Source organism: Marmota marmota, unplaced genomic scaffold (assembly GCF_001458135.2).
Source record: "Marmota marmota marmota unplaced genomic scaffold, marMar, whole genome shotgun sequence".
NCBI classification, from domain to species: domain Eukaryota; kingdom Metazoa; phylum Chordata; class Mammalia; order Rodentia; family Sciuridae; genus Marmota; species Marmota marmota.
The window spans coordinates 8,147,847-8,166,041 of NW_025999853.1; the positions used below are offsets into that span (position 1 = coordinate 8,147,847).

Genomic DNA, 18,195 nt, shown 5'->3' on the forward strand with positions numbered 1-18,195 from the left:
ATTTGTTTTTCCTGTGCTGACTTCAACTTTATACCTGTTTTCGTTCTTGCTTCTGGTCACAGTCATGAATCTTCCTTGGTTTATTCTGCTCCTAAACACATTAGGCTCCTTTTCTGGACTTCTCTTCCTTTAACATATGGGGCAAAAGTGGCAGTTAGGTGAAGAACCCCTGGGGAGGTGAATGGGAGACTGGGGGGAGGGAGGCCTGTGTCAGCACCCTCTCATCTTGTTGTGCTCAGTTCTTTAGTAAGAGCTTTCAGGGAAGTGGGGAGATAGGAGCTACTTGGAACTCTAAAATGAATGTTTTTTCTTTTTCAGTCCTAACAATCAAGATTTTTTTTCCTGACCTTCAAATGGTAGGCATCTCTCATCCTCAAATGATGATCCTCACGAACTACCTTGGGGAAAGATTGCCATCTTTTTCTAGCAAACATCATTAGGAGAAAGACCTAAGAGCAGTGAGGGCTGGAGGCCACCCCAGGATGCAAACTGTCCTGATTTGAATGTGATATCCTCCCCGAGCAAAGGAAAATGAACCAGAAGGCAAATGAGAATGTAGAAAGAGATGCCCAATTCAATGTAAAGCCCCAGATGCCCATTCGGCCTTACATCTGCTCCACTCTGAATGATTTTCAAGAAGAGAGGAACTTTTTGGCAACCAACATCTTCCCTCAGCTTAATGAACTCTGCAATTCCCGGGGTACATACTTCAAACCTGTGGACCTGAGGTGGTCAGTCTTGAAGGCCCAGAAGTCCTTGCCGGCCAACTTGTATAGACAGGGTTGCTGTCTCCTCTCCCAGCAGCTGAAGCTCTGTCTTGACTATGTGAACAGCTGCTTTCCCTTCTTCATCTGCATGTTGGGTCAGACCTATGGGGACTTCCTTCCTGACCACTCACCTTTCATGTTCTCCAAAGCAAAAGACCTATCAAATTTATCCAAACCAGAACAGAATCTTTATGTTGCTGCAAAAAATGGTTATCCTTGGGTCCTAGAGACTCCCAACTGCAGCCTGATGGAGTTTGAGATCACCCAGGCAGCATTTCGGAACCAGTCACAATTTCAATATTTTTATTTCAGGACTAGGACCACGCTGCTGAAGATATTAAGTGGGGAAGAGGAGGAGAGTCTGTCCTCAGGTGCTCTGATGAATGAAGAGGAAAAATTGAAGATTGGAAGACTTAAGGCCAAGATCATTAGTAAAGGGCTTCCCATCAGATTTTATAAAGATCTCCAAGAGTTGGGGGAACTGGTTTTCAAGGACTGGTTGTTTGTGATAGAAAAACTTAACCCAGTCACTTTAATGATCAAAAATATAGGTGAGTGAATGTGATTAACACAGGTTAATGTTTTGTATGTCTTCCTAGGAAAAAATTTTTTAAATGATTGAAAACATTCCTTAAGCATTTAATATTATCCATTTTATGCAATACATATTTTTTCATTTAAAAAAAATATTTTTTAGTTATATATGGGTACAATATCTTTATTTTGTTTATTTATTTTTGCGTGGTGCTGAAGATCCAACCCAGTGTCTCACACGTGCGAGGCAAGTGTTCTGTGACTGAGCTATAACCCCAGCCCTATTTTTTAATTTTGAAGATTTTTGAAACTGAAAATGGGAGCTAATGATGGGTCATGGAAGAATAGTTAGGAAGTTAAAGAGCTCAGAGAAGACCCAGAATATCTGGCAGTTAATGTGTAGATCTAGAGCAGAAGTTCTTGACTATTGCCAATTTTGTCCCCTCCCTGCCAGACGTTTGATCTTATCTGGAGACATTTTTGGTGGTCCTAATTGGGGGAGAGATACTGGCCTCTAGTAGGTAGAGGCGAGGGGTGCTAACCATTCTCCAGTGCACAGGACAGCCCTCCAGAATAAACATGTATCCAGCCTAAAATGTCAACAATGTGAACGTGGAGAAACCCTGAGTCAAAGGAAAGAGAGCTTTCATTAGTTGGTGGTTTGTGTATATAATCACATTTCATCCTTAAAGTTTACCTCTGCAAGGCAGGAATAATAATTCTGGTTTTGCAGATGAGCAAATGAAACCTGCTATATATAGTGGTCAAATGACTTGCCCATATCACATAAATGACCAATCCAAGATTTGAACCCACATCTCTCTGATTCTAAGATCCATGCCTGTTCTTCTTTATCTATACTCTTCAGCGTGTAATCCATGAACTGTCAACCCTGGGAGATTGATAGAAATGCAGAATCTCAGGTACCATTTTAGGTCTACTGAATTAAAATTTGCATTTTAACATGATGATCAGGAGATTGTATGGGTGCTGAAGTTTGATGAAGCACTACCTCATATCAGATTGCTTCTAAATGAAATGATTAACTTTATTTTTATTTTTTTTTTAAACAATGCCTTTATTTTTATGTGGTGCTGAGGATCGAACCCGGGTCCCGCCTGTGCTAGGCGAGCGCTCTACCACTGAGCCACAATCCCAGCCCTTGATTAACTTTATTTTTGAAAATGGTGTCTTGAGGACATGTGCCAAGATAGAACAGGAAGAGCAATGTCAAGTATAGCAGAGAATCTGCATCTAGAGAAACCTCAGGAGGGATATGAGGCATCCTTAAAATAACACTAAAAATAGGATTTTTATATGCATGTGTATTTGGGGGGGAGGTGAGAAGATGACCTGTGTCTTTGATCAGATTCTCAAAATCTCAAAAGATTCCATGACCCCAAAAGGTTATGAATTACTGATGTAAGGGCCTAATTAATGTAGGGAGATAAAGTGGTGGTAGATGGTACATCCTCAAATGTTTTGGGGGATCAGGCAGGCAACAGTCCTTATCATATGAGCAGATGGATAGGAGGTAAGTCACAGAATATTGGCCCACATAGGTCATTCAAATTCAGTGCTGGGGGTGGTGTTGAAATCTCACCCTTGGGCTGGGACTGTAGCTCAGCGGCAAAGTGCTCACCTAGTATGTGCGAGGCCCTGGGTTCGATCCTCAGCACCACATAAAGATAAATAAATAAGTAAAGATATTGTGTGCAACTACAACTAAAAAATAAATATTAAAAAAAAAAAAAGAAAGAAATCTCACCCTTGGTAACCAGGTGAGTCTGCCTATAAGCCAAATCATTCTGGACCCTGGGGGAAAAACACTGTTATCAGTCACAAAGCTTTTGGTTGCAAGAGACTCCAACTGGCATCAACAAAAAGGGACCTTATAACTAATATAATTGCAAAGCCCAGGATTCAGTCTGGTTCTGCTCAGGCTTCAACTAGTGGCTCAGATGATGTCACTAGGCTCTGATCTTTTGGTTTCTCATCCTGGCTCTGTTGTTCTGATGTTGGCTCAATTCCTGAAGCTTCAGAATTGTTCTGAAGTTGACTGTAGCACTCCAGGTTCAAGTTCAGCAGAATTGGCTCAGTTCCTAGCACTGAGCCATTCTTGGTCTAACCTGGGCCATGTGCTTGTATTTAACCTCAATCATGGGTGCCAAGAAAATGTGATAGTCTGATAATTAATCCTTGATCATAGACTGCCTCTGGAATGCACGTGGAGTCGTGAACTTAATAACATGAATTGAGATTTGGGATGGTGGATCTAGTGCTGTTACTGAAACTAGTGTAGAGTCAGTGATGTTGGGCAGCCTAAAGATATCTTAAATATTTACTATAGGCATGAAGTTTTTAGAATCTGACTCCAGGCATGTCTTAGAATCCTGGATTTTTCAGTTCCAAGCTGTGTGAGTTTGAGAAAATTACTTAATACTGGTAAGCCTTAGTTTCTTTTATAAAATAGATGGACAAGAATCTGCTTACGAGTAATGATACATGTGAAGCACCTAAAAACAGTGCCTGGCTCATTAGTCACAGAATAAATAGCCAATAAGAGTGAATAATCAAATGGGTTCCAGAACAACATGGACATCTGGCTGAAGTCTGTAATGGTAATAGTATTTTACTCATCGTAATCTGCATCACATCCATTGATTAATATTCACTAATTCATACAAGAATCAAGCCTTTCTGTGTACTTGGGTTAAGTTCATCTTATTTCTCCATAGTATTCTTTTTTTTTTTTTTTTTGTACCAGGGATTGAACTTGGGCACTCGACCACTGAGTCACATCCCTAGCCCCTATTTTGTATTTTATTTAGAGACAGCGTCTCACTGGGTTGCTTAGTGCCTCGCTTTTGCTGAGGATGGCTTTGAACTCACAATCCTCTTTAATTTTTGATCTTATTGAAAAGTTAGCTTGTTTTATATTTTATTCTTGAAGGGTTGTATGTGGGCTAAATATCTAAATTAGAAGGTACACAATGGGTGGATTATGAAAAAATTCTCTGAAAGGAAGTGCTAAATTCTCTTTTGGATCTATGATACCCTTTAAATTATTTACGTAACCTCCAAAATCTCACAGTCTACAGCTAGGATAGCAATAAACCATTTGTACAGTTAGTAGTTATAAGACAATGTAGAGCTATTGCTATCAGTTTATACTCTTGATTCTTAGAGATACTTGATCTTCAAGATACCTCACTTTAGTGGGTGAGGTTCAAGTTCAGCTCAATCATCCCAAATTCTGTTAAAAATTTTGAAACATGAAGCTGACCTATGGTCTTCAGGTCTGTCCTGGCACTAACCTGAACCACAGGGCAGACAAGTTAATAAGGAGTCAAAAGGTGGGTGGGTATCTTAGAAACCTACCAGACTATTTTATGTTTTTTTCCCCCTATATGTACATTGATAATAGCCTTCACCCTCCAGAGACAGGAGGGCATTTTAGCAACCCAGAACCCCCCTGACTTGAATTAGGCAGTGGTTTTAGATTTACAGTAAATACGAACTCAAGGGACCCAGACATCATCCAATCGTCTGACTCTACGTCTTATTAGAGTTTAAGGGACCTACCTGCCCAATGGCAGAGCTGCAGCTGTACCCATGGGTGTCATCTGTTTTAGGGCATCTTGCCCTAGAAATATACTGCACTCCTCTAAGCTTTGCCATGTGTAGACACACAGACATACCCCTGTTGTTTTCTTTCATTAACATTCAGAATGGGCTGTGAAATATGGCACCACCATGGAAAGAAGGTGATCTAGATACAGAGAGCACATTCCTTATTGGGCATTTATAGAAAGCATGTGCAATTGAAAATGTAAAACTATAATTCTAAGATCTTAAAACTTATTTCTTTGATTATAAAGACTACAGGCACAGCTTAGAATGTTTCTATCATGAAGAGTTTATTGAGAAGTGCAAGCAAGCGTTTGTTTCTTCCAAGGAGTCAAACAGGATCTTTGAAATCTTGGAACAATTTGTCTTAAAGGATGAGGGACTTGACTTAAAAAATGCAGCAGCAGATTCTAATTTAGTCTCTGTTCTCAGGTAAGATGTCAAGAAATCCAAATCCTTCTTTATGGGGTTCAAACAAAACAGCCTGGCTTTGGTAAATGTGATTCCTCCAAATTTAGAGTGTCCACTCCCACTTCCCCCATTCTGTGGACATCCCATCCTATAAGAGAGACCCCAGAAAGGCTAACCCTGGGTTAGATTTCCTTATCAGGTACCCCCTGCTTTTGCAAAGCTTTTCTGGTTTTTCACATACTTTCTTCCAGTGTCCTTAAGAAGATGATAAACTGCTGGAAGGCAGAGCACCTACCTTCTTTTCTCTCTCATACATCAAAATTGATCTAAGTAATTCTAAGAACAATGAAATGGCTTTAAGGAGAAGAAACTAAAATGGAGAATATGTATATTGCATTTGTATAGTAGTATGTAATTTAGGGCTTCCATGTGTATCATTATTACATTTACATTCAGATATTCACCAGAACTTATCAAAATGATATGGGACATATCATTATTTATGTTTATGTGTAAGGAATCAAGTTATCGTTCCCCATGTATGCACTCCTTCATTGGTTTATCCAGTGTCTTCTATAATCAGACCTGCATGTCTCTTTCCACTCTGGGTGGTGACACACCTTTACCACCCATAGGCATTGTGAAGCTAAGGCAATGTAAGAAAACTGGCATTGTCTATGAGTCCCTCAGGGTCTATTCCTAGAAAGCAGGGAGGTTCCTAGGATAGTCTTCTTTTTTCATCCTCATCCTCCAGCTCTTAGCACAGGTCTCATTTTATCTGTACACTTTTTATGGTTTGAAATAAGCCCACAGTAGCTGGGATGGTGAGGGGCTCTCTGCCATCACCCTCCCAGACTCAGCTGCACACCACTGAAGTCCATTCAGAGCTACCAACATTTTTGTGATTCTGGGAACTCATGCCAAGAGGAAGTGACTTATTACCCCAAAAGGAAGTTTTTTGTTTATTATTTATTTGACTTTATTGTTTTTATTTATTTATTGTTTTTTATTTGACTTAATATTACATCATAATATTCAATCACTATTTTAAAAAAATTTATTTTTTTTAGTTGTATTTGGATACAATACCTTTATTTATTTTTATGTGGTGCTGAGGATCGAACCCAGGGCCTCACCCATGCTAGTTAAGCGCTGCACCACTGAGCCACACTATTTTTTTTTAAATCTTTCTTTAGTTATACATGGACATAATACCTTTATTTTGTTTATTTATTTTTATGTGGTGCTGAGGATCAAACCCAGTGCCGCACATGTGCAAGGCAAGCGCTCTGCCACTGAGCTACAACCCCAGTCCTCAATCAGTATTTTTAAGACTACAGGAAAAGCACACTGGTTATGTGTGTGTGTGTGCATGTGTTTTTTAATGTTTAGCTTTTAGTTGGACACAATATTATTTATTTATTTATTTTTATGTGGTGCTGAGGATGGAACCCAGGGCCTTGCACGTGCTAGGTGAGCGCTCTGCCACTGAGCCACAACCCCAGCCCCGTTATGTGTTTTAAATGTGAAGCTTGAAGAGACAAACCTGTAGAAACAGTTGGCTAAGTGACTGCCGGGGGATGAGGGTAGTGAAGGAAATGGATGATGATCCTTAATGGGTGTAGAGGTTCTGGAATTAAAGAGTGACATATTTGTGAATATAATAAAATCACTTGAAATGTTCACTTTAAAACAAGGAATTTTTTGGTTTGTGGATTATTTATCACTTAGTTTATAATTTTAAGCATTTTAGTGTGGATGAGAAATCTAGTAAATTTTATTGCAAATGAACAACTTAAATTGTTGGGCCCAACAAGATACAACAATTAAATAAGTCCTTTTAGATGAGTTATGTGAAAACATGCAGAGCTTTTGCTTGCTTTGCTATTCAGGAACAATGTTCCGTTCTGTGTGTTCCTGAATAGTGTGTAAGGGTCAATAGAAGAGGAGTGTGGTTTTATTCACTTGTCAAAGCAGTGTCTTCATTGACAACCAGATAGACCAACAGGGTTCTCATTTTGAAAAGGAGCCACAGATTGTTTTGCAGTGTTTTCATTTTTCTTGAGAAGTAGTGATTAAGACCCTATCCGTAGGTATGCCGATGCATCAGATTTGCATTTCTTGTTAATTTATTTTTACCTGCTCTGTGCCAAGTATTGTTTTAAATACAGGGAACAAAAGCAACAGAAATCTTTGCCCCCATCGAGGTCTGCATTGTGGACCCAGGCAATGAACATAACAGATATGCAAAACATGTAGCTGAACTACATCTCCAGCTCTAATTATGGAAGTTTAAGAGAGCTTTTAATATGATTTTCCTGAGCTTTTGATACTGCAATAAGAACAGAGCTTTAGATGCCTTCAAGTGCCTTCAAGGAAATGTTGAAGAGAAATGGGCCACCTGGTTGGCTGAGGGAAGCCCTCAGTGACAAGGCGATTTGGGATAACTACTAGAAAGAGGTGAGGAAGCAGGCCCTGTGGATATGGATTGGAAGGATCTTCCAGATAGAGGAAGAGGCCCCGAGGCTGGAGCAAATAGCAAGGAGGCCAGCAGCCACAGGAAGTCAAAGTTGCAGAGAGAGTGGTAGTGGAAGAGGTTGGAGAGATACTGGATGGGTCTTTCTGGCCGCACTGTTCATTGGACGGACTTGGACTTTTGCTGCTTTCAAGCAGAGCAATCACCCACCTATGTGAAATGTTTTGTCTGGCTTGCTCTAGCTGATTGGTTGAGGTTAGACTGAGCAGAGGGCAAAGGTAGGACACACAATCAAATCCCACTACTCAAATTTGCTGGCAAAACAATTTAAGCAATAAAACATTCATTCCTAATTTATATTAATGGAGATGGACTTCTTAAGAAATAACTATTTAATGACCTGGCTTTAGGGTTTCTATGTTAGTGAGTCTTCGAACTGATCCTCTTGCTTTGCTGAATCTGAATTCAGCTTTATGGCATTTAATTCATTGACTTGTTCAACAATATATGGTCATGTCCTGCGATAGTCACTAAATATCCAATAGTGAATCAAATAATCCTGGGAACAGTCCTCTTCATGGTACTCCTGTTAGCACAAAAGAACCAAGCTGGATTCAAACTTCATGGATTATTTCAACCTTCAGGAATGGAGTTTCCTGCAGGAATGGGGTGATGAAAATTTGGTGGCTCATTTTCCACTTGAGCCACCAAACAAAGGAGGGAACTGGGTTTATGTAGGTTATATTGAGAGGTGACTTAATTAATGAGTGTGTCAGCTTGGACACTCAGGAATTTGAGGTCTATTTTACTGGGCCAAATGGGAGGGAGTCTGGGGTCAGCACTCGGTCTCTGGGATTTGCCACAGTCTGGCTGGGCACAAATGCCGCAGTCTGGCTGGGCACACAATCACGAGCCACCACACAGCTTGTAGATTCAAACAGCAACTCTTTATTCCCGAACTCACACCAGCCGTCTACAATCACGTTCTGGGGAAATCCACGTTCTCTGCCCAAATCCACGTTCTCTGCCCAAATCCACCTCCACTGGGCTTCTGTCTCCCAAAATATACTCTGAATCCCGTGAGAACTCAAGGGGAACTCAGGCAGCAGGATACGCCCTATTCCCAGCAGGAATAATCTTAAACCTTAAACCTGGAACCTAAACTGGGAACGCCCTAAACACGATTATCTTAAACCGGGAACACCCTAATCCGCCTTGGTCCTTGAGCAAGGTCACCTACATTCAATGTCACTGCAACATGGGGTACGCTGGCAAGGAAATTGTCATACCTACTTGGCTAATGGCTCCCAGCAGGGATTCATCTTACTGGACTGGATGGAGGGCCTGGGGTCAGTGGTTGGTATCTATAAAGGATTTATTTAGGGAAGGATTAATGCTTTGGCCTCTTCCAGAGACTGCCTTTTTAGGTTTGATGGGCACCTCTTCCCCAGGGTTTGTTTTATCATCAGGAAAGAATATACTGGGAAAGGATCAATGCTGTCAATGTCTGGCTTTCTATCTCACTCCCCTTTTCTCAGGCCTCACTATTTTGGGAGTTTGTCATTTTCCATATCTAATAACTCCCATCAATGAAAAAAATCACTAGACACATACTTATTGAATCATAATTGTAAGGAACAACACTAGAATCTCTATGTTGTGATAGTCATGGACCTGAGAATCTTCTGCATATCCAGAAGGTTTTCACTAGAAAATAAAGCAACAAAACAAGTTTTATTATGCTTCTGTCAGTTCAAAGATAAAATATTTGTATAGTACAACTAGCTAACATCCCCTGGTGGAGAAGCAGGCTACTTCTCAGAGCATCACTAACGATGATGATAATTGAGTTGAATTTCTAATTTCGTGATCATTGGGATTTATGGGAATTCTTGGTGTATGAGTGCTTCAGTTTTTTATTCTCTTCTGATATAGTGATGCACCAAGGACTAGCCTGGTGATAGGGGAATGAGCAGGCAGGCATGAGGGCAATGGACTGGGGCTGTAGCCTTGGGGTCCTTGACGTAACCTTGAGTTCATACTGGACAACCGTAGGATATGTGTGGCTACAAAGGCCTTCCGAAGTTACTGTCTCTCTACTGTTAGCCGAAAGGGCATGCCAGATCAGGAACCACGGAACAAGAATGAGGTACCAAAAGAGGGTTTATTGGGGGCGCTCCTGAGCAAGGCTCACCGATCCACAAAAGGGTGAGGGCCGGGGAAGTTGTGGGTGGGAAAGGCAAGAGCAGTGCTAATAAGGGAAGCTGGAGGTGGGAAGGCCCAGGCCATCTAAATCGCAGCTACCCACAGCAGGTTGGCCGAGCTGGGTTCAGGGGCATCATGTCTGTTGCTGGTTGGTCAGAGCTGATGTGAGTTGATAGGGCGATTGCTTCAGCTGCGGGAACCGGTGGTGGTTGGGGTCTGTTGCCATGTCAGCTTCTGAATGGCCATTTCGCATCTCCTCAGCCAGGTGGAAAGTCCCTAGCCACAGCTGCCATGAAAGGGGAGGGGGAAGGGAAGGCTGCCCACCCAACATCTACTCCTCTAATTTTATATAGGTCAAAGCCAAAGCCCAGAGGATGAAAGACTTCTTTGAAACCAGCTGAGGCTAACATTCTTATCTCTTGGAGTCAAATGTCTACAGAAGATGTCTTCCCTCCTCTATTCCTTGGTGAATGTTCTTGACTACATTTTATCTCTTTATTTTTCAGAATAAATTCTCTTCCAGCTTTCAAGTCTATTTTGCTCTTGTCTGGAGAACGTGGTTGCGGGAAGTCCACCCTGATTGCCAACTTCGTGAATTATTTCAAAAACAAGTATCCGAGCATATCGATCATCCCTCATTTTGTGGGCAGCACCTGTGAAAGCAGTGACATCATGTCCGTGATCCACTACTTCATCACAGAGCTACAGCACACGAACCACAGTAATAGAATCCGACTCCCAATGTTCATTCAGAAAATGCCTCTTCTGCTCATGCGCCTGGTGTTCCCTTGTTCTACTGTAAACCCCACATTATCCCACCCATGTATCTGCCCGCCTCTTCCCTCATAGCCTCCTTATCTCTCGCTCTCTGCTCCCTCTCCCTCCCTTCCCTCCCTAAATGTTTATTGAGTACCTTTGTGTGCCAGGCACTGCCATGAAGAAAGCAGGCTAGAGCCCTTACCCCATGGAGTTCTCAGGTTACCAGGGAGGGATTAGGACAAAGAATTAACTAAGTAACTAAATAAAAATGTAGAAGTTAGAAGTATTTAGTCAGAAAAAGCAAAAAAAAAAAAAAAATAGGCAGGCAGCCTCTGTGTGTGTGTGTGTGTGTGTGTGTGTGTAGTGTCTCAGAGAATAGGATAAAAGAACATTTACATAAACACTAGAAGAGAGAGGAGGGAGTGGTGGGTACTCTTCCTGGAGTAGCTTTGCACAGGAGACAAGTGCCAGGCTCCTAGGTGGACATGCCTGACAACCACTGTTCCTCCTGCTCAATTTCAGTAACCGTGTGCTGAGCATCTTTATTTATTCATTGATTCATTACAGAGTATTTACTGGTTTTCTGTTCTGTACAAGACGTTTTTTTGGGTTCTGGGAATATAGGAGTAAATCAGGTGAACAAGGTCATGGCTCCCAGGGATATAATGTTCCAGTTGGGAAAGGCAGATATCAAGTAAATGAGTAACATATCAAATATGATTAATGCCATGCCGAATGATGTGATGAGGGGACAGGGTGGCTCCTGAGTGGGAAGTTGGGCTGTGTCTCCATGGTGGGGTAGCTCCAGCTGCTGTATCAGCTGAGTCCCATTGCAGCGGCTTCTCAAATGGAAGGTTATTTCTTATTCATGTAACAGTCTAGTTTGTGGCTCCTGGTTAGATAACAAGTAGCTTTCTTCTATGTGGTGATTTGAGGACACAGTTTTCTTTCCATCTAGAAGCTGTGTCACTCCCAGAGCCTCAGAGTCCTTTGCTTTCTGCTAAAGGGAAAGGGGAACGTGTAGGATAGGAGACCTGTTCCCTCAAGTGTCAACCTGGAAGAAATATGTACCAGCTCCACCTCGGGTCTCCTGGCAACAGTTTGGCCAGTGAGGAATCAAGCAGGTAGAGAAAGCAGATCCCTCCCTACAGAAGGGGCAGCATGAAGCTTGAGGGACAGGAAGCCATCTCCTCTGCCACACTCTCTGGGGACAGCTCATTGACAAGAAGGAGCCAGCCAGGTGGAGACCAGGAGAAAGAACATTCCAGGTGGAGTGAAAAGCTAAGCTAATACTACAGTGTCTAAGCCGGAAACACAGTTTGCTGATTTAGAGAGGGAAAGTGGCTAGTGTGGCCAGAAAGCCACGTCCGCAAGGTGCCTCTGTCAGGTGAAGCAGGGGATGGGGTCGGCCACTGCACCTTGGGGTTTGTAGGCCAGAATGTTAGATGCGGATTCTGTTCAGTAAAATGAGAGGCCACTGGGGGAATTTAAGTGGGGGAATGACATGATTTCATTGTGTGGAAGATGGACGCAGGGAGCAGGTGTGGAGGCGGGAGGCTATGGAGCGGTTGCAAGAGCGTGCTGGCTGGGCCAGGGCAGTGGAGGTGGAGGGGTGGGCTCCCGTGCTGAGGAGTGGGCTGGAGGGCTGAAGGAAAGAGGAACTGCAAGTAACTCCCAGCTCTCGGCCTTAGGAGACTAGACGGATGGCAGAGCTGTTGACTGGGAGGGAAGCAGGTTTGCAGGCAAGTCACGTTCTGCTTGGGAGGTACAAGGTGTGCCCCCCCCACCCCACCGTGATGGCAATCATGTGGGGTCAGGGTGGTGCCTTGTTCTGTTCTGGGAGCAGTTGAGGAGCCTGACTACCTACATTCAAGCCCTGCTCCACTGCTTCCTGGCTTGTGGCCCTAGGTGAGTTATTGTAAAACCCTCTGGCTCAGTTCCCCTATTTGTAATAAGTGGATGATAAAAAAGAGTGTGTGCCTTGCTCAGAGGTGAGAGGGTTAACTAAGATCAAGTGTGAGTGATCCAGAGGCTTAGCTCAGTGCCCGTTGGTCCCCCGGGAAGTGTGGGTACCAGCTCTTCCTCTTCGTAGGTACTGTGTGCACTCACGTCTGCATGTGTCTGACTTTGCCTATTCGTGCAGGAGCTTCTGGGTCCTGAGTGAATATGTGGGTGCCACAGGGTGAGTCTGGATGGGTGTGTATCATCTTTGCCTGAGGGTCACGTATTTGGGTCTCTTTCTATGCATGTGGTAGGTGTGTCTGAGTGAGTGGGGTGGATTGGGTGGCTGAGTTTCCTACAGTTGGGTGGGCATGTAAATGGGTAAAGCCCAATCAGTAGCAGCAGGTTTGTCTTTTGTAAGGCCACTGATCCTATTCTGGTGTGTCCCCAGGGTGCTTGCTCTGGCTAGGCTGGTGATGTAAACTCAGTTGAACACACCCAATTATAATTTCATTCCCAAAGTGAATTGCTGTTTTAATGGGTGTGTTGTGGGATACTGGAAGCTCCCAATTAACCAGCTGCTATCTTTCAAGCAAGCAGACAACAGTAGAATAAATTCAGGAACAGCCCATGAATACTGACGCCTCTTCTCCCCTAAAGAACACCTTCCTCATTAATGGTAGGAGGCCCAGGGGAGGGGCTGTGCTTCTGGATGACTTGTTAATTATAGCTGGGTGATCTTAACAGTTTACTTAAGCTCTCTGTGTCCTAATTTCCCTTCCTCCTCCTCTTCCTACTCCTCCTCCTTCCCCTTTTATCTCTCTTTCCCCTCCAACACCTCCTAATTGAACCCAGGGGTGCTCTACCACTGAGCTGCATCCCCAGCCCTTTTTAAAATTTTTATTTTGAGACAGTTTCCCTAAATTGCTGAGGCTGGACTCAAATTGTGCTCCTCCTGCCTTAGCCTCCTGAATCCCTTAGCCTCCTGAATCTGTAATCCTCCTGGGATTACAGTTGTGTGCCACCATGCCTGGCCTTGATTTCTTATTTGTAAATTGAGAATGGGATCAATAATACCTATTTCTTAAGTCTGTGTGAGGATAAAAGATAATACATGTAAAGAATTAAAAATGGTACCAGGCACACTGCTGCCATTATTATTTTTGATGATGATTTTATTATCCCTTATTGGGCTAGAGAAAGAAGCAGAGAGTGTAAGACACTCCTGCTCATTAGCTAGCTTAGGGAGGGGAAGGACTGCAATTCAAGCTGCCATCGTGCAAAGCCCACAGAGGCTGTGAAGGTGAGGGTGACACCAGCCCCGGGGCATTAGCATGACTCCTTTTCTAAGAAGCCAGGGTGAGGTGGGTGTGGGTGCAGGAGGAGGAGCTGCTGCCAAGACGCACACAGCTGACCTGGGAGGACAGGCACAGGCAGGCAGCACCTATAGATCCTTTGCAATGCACAGTTTATTGTGACCTAGCTCAGCTATTGTGACTGCAGCGCCTGCGTGGGCTGCGATCTGACTCTGGGGGCACATGCCTGACGCCCACATTTCTGCTCCTTCAGCCCCAACCCCTGCTTGCCAGGATGTGGCTGAGGAGAGCTGCCTGGAGCCTCCTGTGCCAGTTGTCACGCCTCTTACCTATCTTGCAGCAGCAAGTGTACCTTCTGTGACACGCTTTGCAGAGGTCACAGGGGAATCATGGCCTTTCTTACTTATGCATTTCTTGCTACGGCTCTCCATGGAACCTGATGGCAGTCCTGGGAAAAGAAGACTGAAGACTTTCTGAGCACCAGGGCTTTATCAGCATCTCATTCATGCCCTCAGCAAGCCACGGTGGCAGTAGCATCCCAGACTGGGGGACTGAGGTCTGAGTGTCAGGGCAATACGGCTCCAGGTGGGCAGAGAGGGAGTTCAAGCTCCAGTTTCTGCTGAGCCGTAACTACCCAGTCCTCACCACTGTGCCACCTGGACTCCTTGAGGCACCAGAGGAAAAATCTCCCTCTTTTGGATTCTTTCTCTTGGGTCCTCTCCCAGTGCCAGCTGTCATCAGAGTCTGTGCCCAGTCGCTGAAGTGCAGTGGGTAGAAATCCTTGGCAGGCCTTGCCAAGCTCTGTGCCCTGGGCTGCACTAACTTCTCAGCCTCACCTCTTGCCCTTTGCCCCACCAGTTGGTTTCCTGGGAGCAAATCAGACTTTTCTGGCCTCCACATCTTTGTCCCTTCCCTTCCCTCCTCCTGAAAAGCCCCTCCCTTCCCAGATTAGTGGAATTCTTCTCTTCCTTTATTGCCTTATTTAAGGTCACTGTTCTGCAAGAGGGCAAATGAGTGCCTCTCCCCTACACCCCAGCACTGGCCAGAGAGCCAAGGTAGCCCTGGTCCCTTTGTGTTTTAATTTCCTTCCAAATACTGTGAGCTCACCCTCCTTGGTCCCTCAGGTGATTTCCAGATGGTTCTATCATTATATGTCCTATTGTTTGTCTTGCTCTATTTGTTGATTGTGTCTATTTTATTGGCCATTGTCATGCCCAGTGCCTGGCGTAGACACAGAAGGTTCTCAATAAATACATGTCGAATGATGAGAAAACACCATTAAAAAGTGAACAAATTGGTCAGTTGGTAAGTCAGCAAGTGGATGTTTTAACATTTCACACATTACCATTTAAATTAGGCAACAGACCATTGTCATTTAGTAGGGACAGATTGATCCTGCCAAAAAAAGTTCCAGAACTGCTTAGGATCATTTTTCAATAGTAGTGATGCTGACTTTATTTTCAAAATCATTTTGAGGAAAACTAGTTGAAAAATCACCCAAATGTGATTTAAAATGCTTATATTTATGTTAGCCAGGCCTGGGGGTACATGCCTGCAGTCAGTCCTAGCTACTTGGGAGGCTGAGGCGGGAGGATCACTTGAGCGCATGAGTTTGAGAGCAGCCTGGGCAACAAAGTAAGACCCAATCTCAAAAAATAAAAACAAAACAACCATATGTGCTTTCCTTCTATGCAAAGATAAATCCACAAGCATCATCTTTGAGTTTTTTTTTTGCTTAGGATTATTATTTTTTTTTTTTGCTGATTATTAGTAGTGCTGTTATGCTTTATGATTGTTAGGCTGTGTGTATTTTTTGAGGTTCTCTCATGTCTGTCTTGCAACTTAACCTCTATGCCAGTTTTGTTCCATACCCTGGTGGGCCCTCTTGCGAGTGCTAGATATACCAAGAAATGGTGATCACACATAGCTTGAAAGCAGACTGCAGCATGAGAAAAGTGTTTTGAAATCTCCTGGTGATCTGTAAGTTCAGGTCCCTTCGCCTGTCTAAGCCCCAGTTTTCTCATCTTGAGAAGGGGGCTTCAGAACTAGATGAATTCCAAGAACTCCTTCTACTCTAAAATCCTATCATCTAAATTCTATAATCCTAACAGTGTGCATAATTTTAAAGATTAAAAAAATGCTCAAAGGATGAAGCAGCAAAATTAATTTCTACCTTCCTTCCTTTCTTATTTGTCCATCATGTCGTACTGGGTACAGAACCCAGGGCCTTGCACATGCTAGGCAAATGCTCTACCATCGAGCTACACCCTTACCCCTTTTAATTTTTACTTTGAAACAGGTCTTGCTAAGTTTCCCAGGCTGTCTTTGAACTTGAAGTCCTCCTGCCTTAGTCTCCCAAGACACTGGGTTTACAGGCATGTGCCACATGCCCACCTTCCCTCTTCCCTTTCTTGAAAAAAAACATTTTGTTGTTGTTTTGTGATACAAGCTCAAACCCTATCTGTTCTGATGCCTTTTCCTCTTTATGTCACACAGTCATATATATATTTCAAGTAATTTTATGGTCATTTTATGATATAAAAATCTTTTTACAAATGAATACAACTTTCTACTGTAACAAATATAGAGAGAATAATTTATTAGAAAACAGTATGTATCTTACTATGTAAATTGCTCATACATGGTTCCAATAGAAGGCAGCGCCTCTGTATGGAAAATCGCCCTGAAAGCAATAAATGTCATTCTGTGCGTGGTGACTGACAGGGGTGTACTGTACATAAGACTCAAAACATCATGAGCAATATTGTCAGGTTGTCATTTTCCAAAAAAATGCTTTGTATTAACAGATAAAATGGAGTTGGTTTCTGGGTTAGGTGATTGCAAAGGTTTTTTTCCCCCTTAGGAGACTGACTGACAAAACATTGAAAGTCAGGTAGATCTGGAGGCAAAGCTTCATTGTGTGTGATGCCCAGGTCTTGATTCCTGCCTGTGGAGAGCTGCTGCTCTAAACAGCTTCTACTTTTCAAATACTCGTACTCTCTTACCTTTAGGCTTTTGCCTGCGCCTTGTTTTGATGATGTGTTCTTCCTTCATTTCCACCTCTGAATTCCCCAGTGTTCAACTTTTCTTCATTGTGTTGGTTCTGTATCCAAATCCAGGAGACTTCAGACTCCTATTCTGTCTTAAAATTTGGCTATCTGTGTTCAGAACCCATTCCCACTTTCCTTAAGCCCTTTACTTTGTCTTTTTTTAAAATTGCTTTTATTTTTGAAATACATGACAGCAGAATGCATCACAATTCTTATTACACATATAGAATACAATTTTTCATATCTCTGTTTGTATATAAAGTATGTTCACACTAATTCATGTCTTCATACACGTGTACTTTGGATAATGATGTCCATCACATTCCACCATTATTGCTAACCCCCGCCCCCTCCCTTTCCCTCCCTTGATTTTGTTTTTTGGGCCATTTTATTTCCCCATGTCATATAGCACAGAACCTTCACCTAATAGGCAACCAATAAATGTTTATTAAACATAATTTCTCTCAGTGACTAACAGAATCTTAATGCATCTGAAAAACTAATTAATTAATTCTGGAACTTGATTTGATAGTCCCCCAAATGCCTAAATTTCTATGGAAAATATTACTTTTGAAAAATAAAGGCAAGGTAGAAGTTGTATGAATTAAACTACTTTTAAAATATTAGGTGATTGATTATAATTTGGGGTCACTGCTACTAGGTCACTTAATCACTGTCTGAAAGTTAGTCTTCTCAAATGACTTCTTTTGCTTTTTGCTGGTTCATATCTTAGTTCTTTCTGGCAATTTTCATAATTCAAGGTATGGGGTTCAGAATTTAGGATTGGTTTCATTAGGTTTAAGTGGGCTAGGACCAAAAAGATGAGGCAGTGGGAAGTATACATGCATTGCTGGAAGAGCCCAGGGTGGTGGCCGTGCCCCTTAAACAGATACCCTGTGTTAAGGAGCTGCAGAAACTTCACAAATTGTATGATCTCTCTCTTCCCCTCTGACTATAACATGATCTATTTTTGCATTTTGGAAAATGAGAGCAGTTGCTTTGAATCATACAAAAATATTTGTATATAAAATCCTAAAAAATGTATTTGGGACATCTGGTGGTAAATATCATTCCCCCGTGGAGGTGAATCTTTTGAAGCTAACAAG

General features: G+C 42.7%; 1 protein-coding gene across 1 annotated transcript in view; it reads left to right on the forward strand.

Annotated features, from left to right (window-relative positions):
• The window catches only part of LOC107139954 (putative tetratricopeptide repeat protein 41), an 84,434-nt gene that overhangs the window by 12,374 nt on the left and 53,865 nt on the right, over window positions 1–18,195 (forward strand). The window contains 3 exon segments of the mRNA XM_015482838.2: window positions 319–1,318; window positions 5,183–5,363; window positions 10,530–10,744. Of these exon segments, the coding sequence (XP_015338324.1) occupies window positions 532–1,318; window positions 5,183–5,363; window positions 10,530–10,744 (1,183 nt within the window). The 5' untranslated portion in view covers window positions 319–531.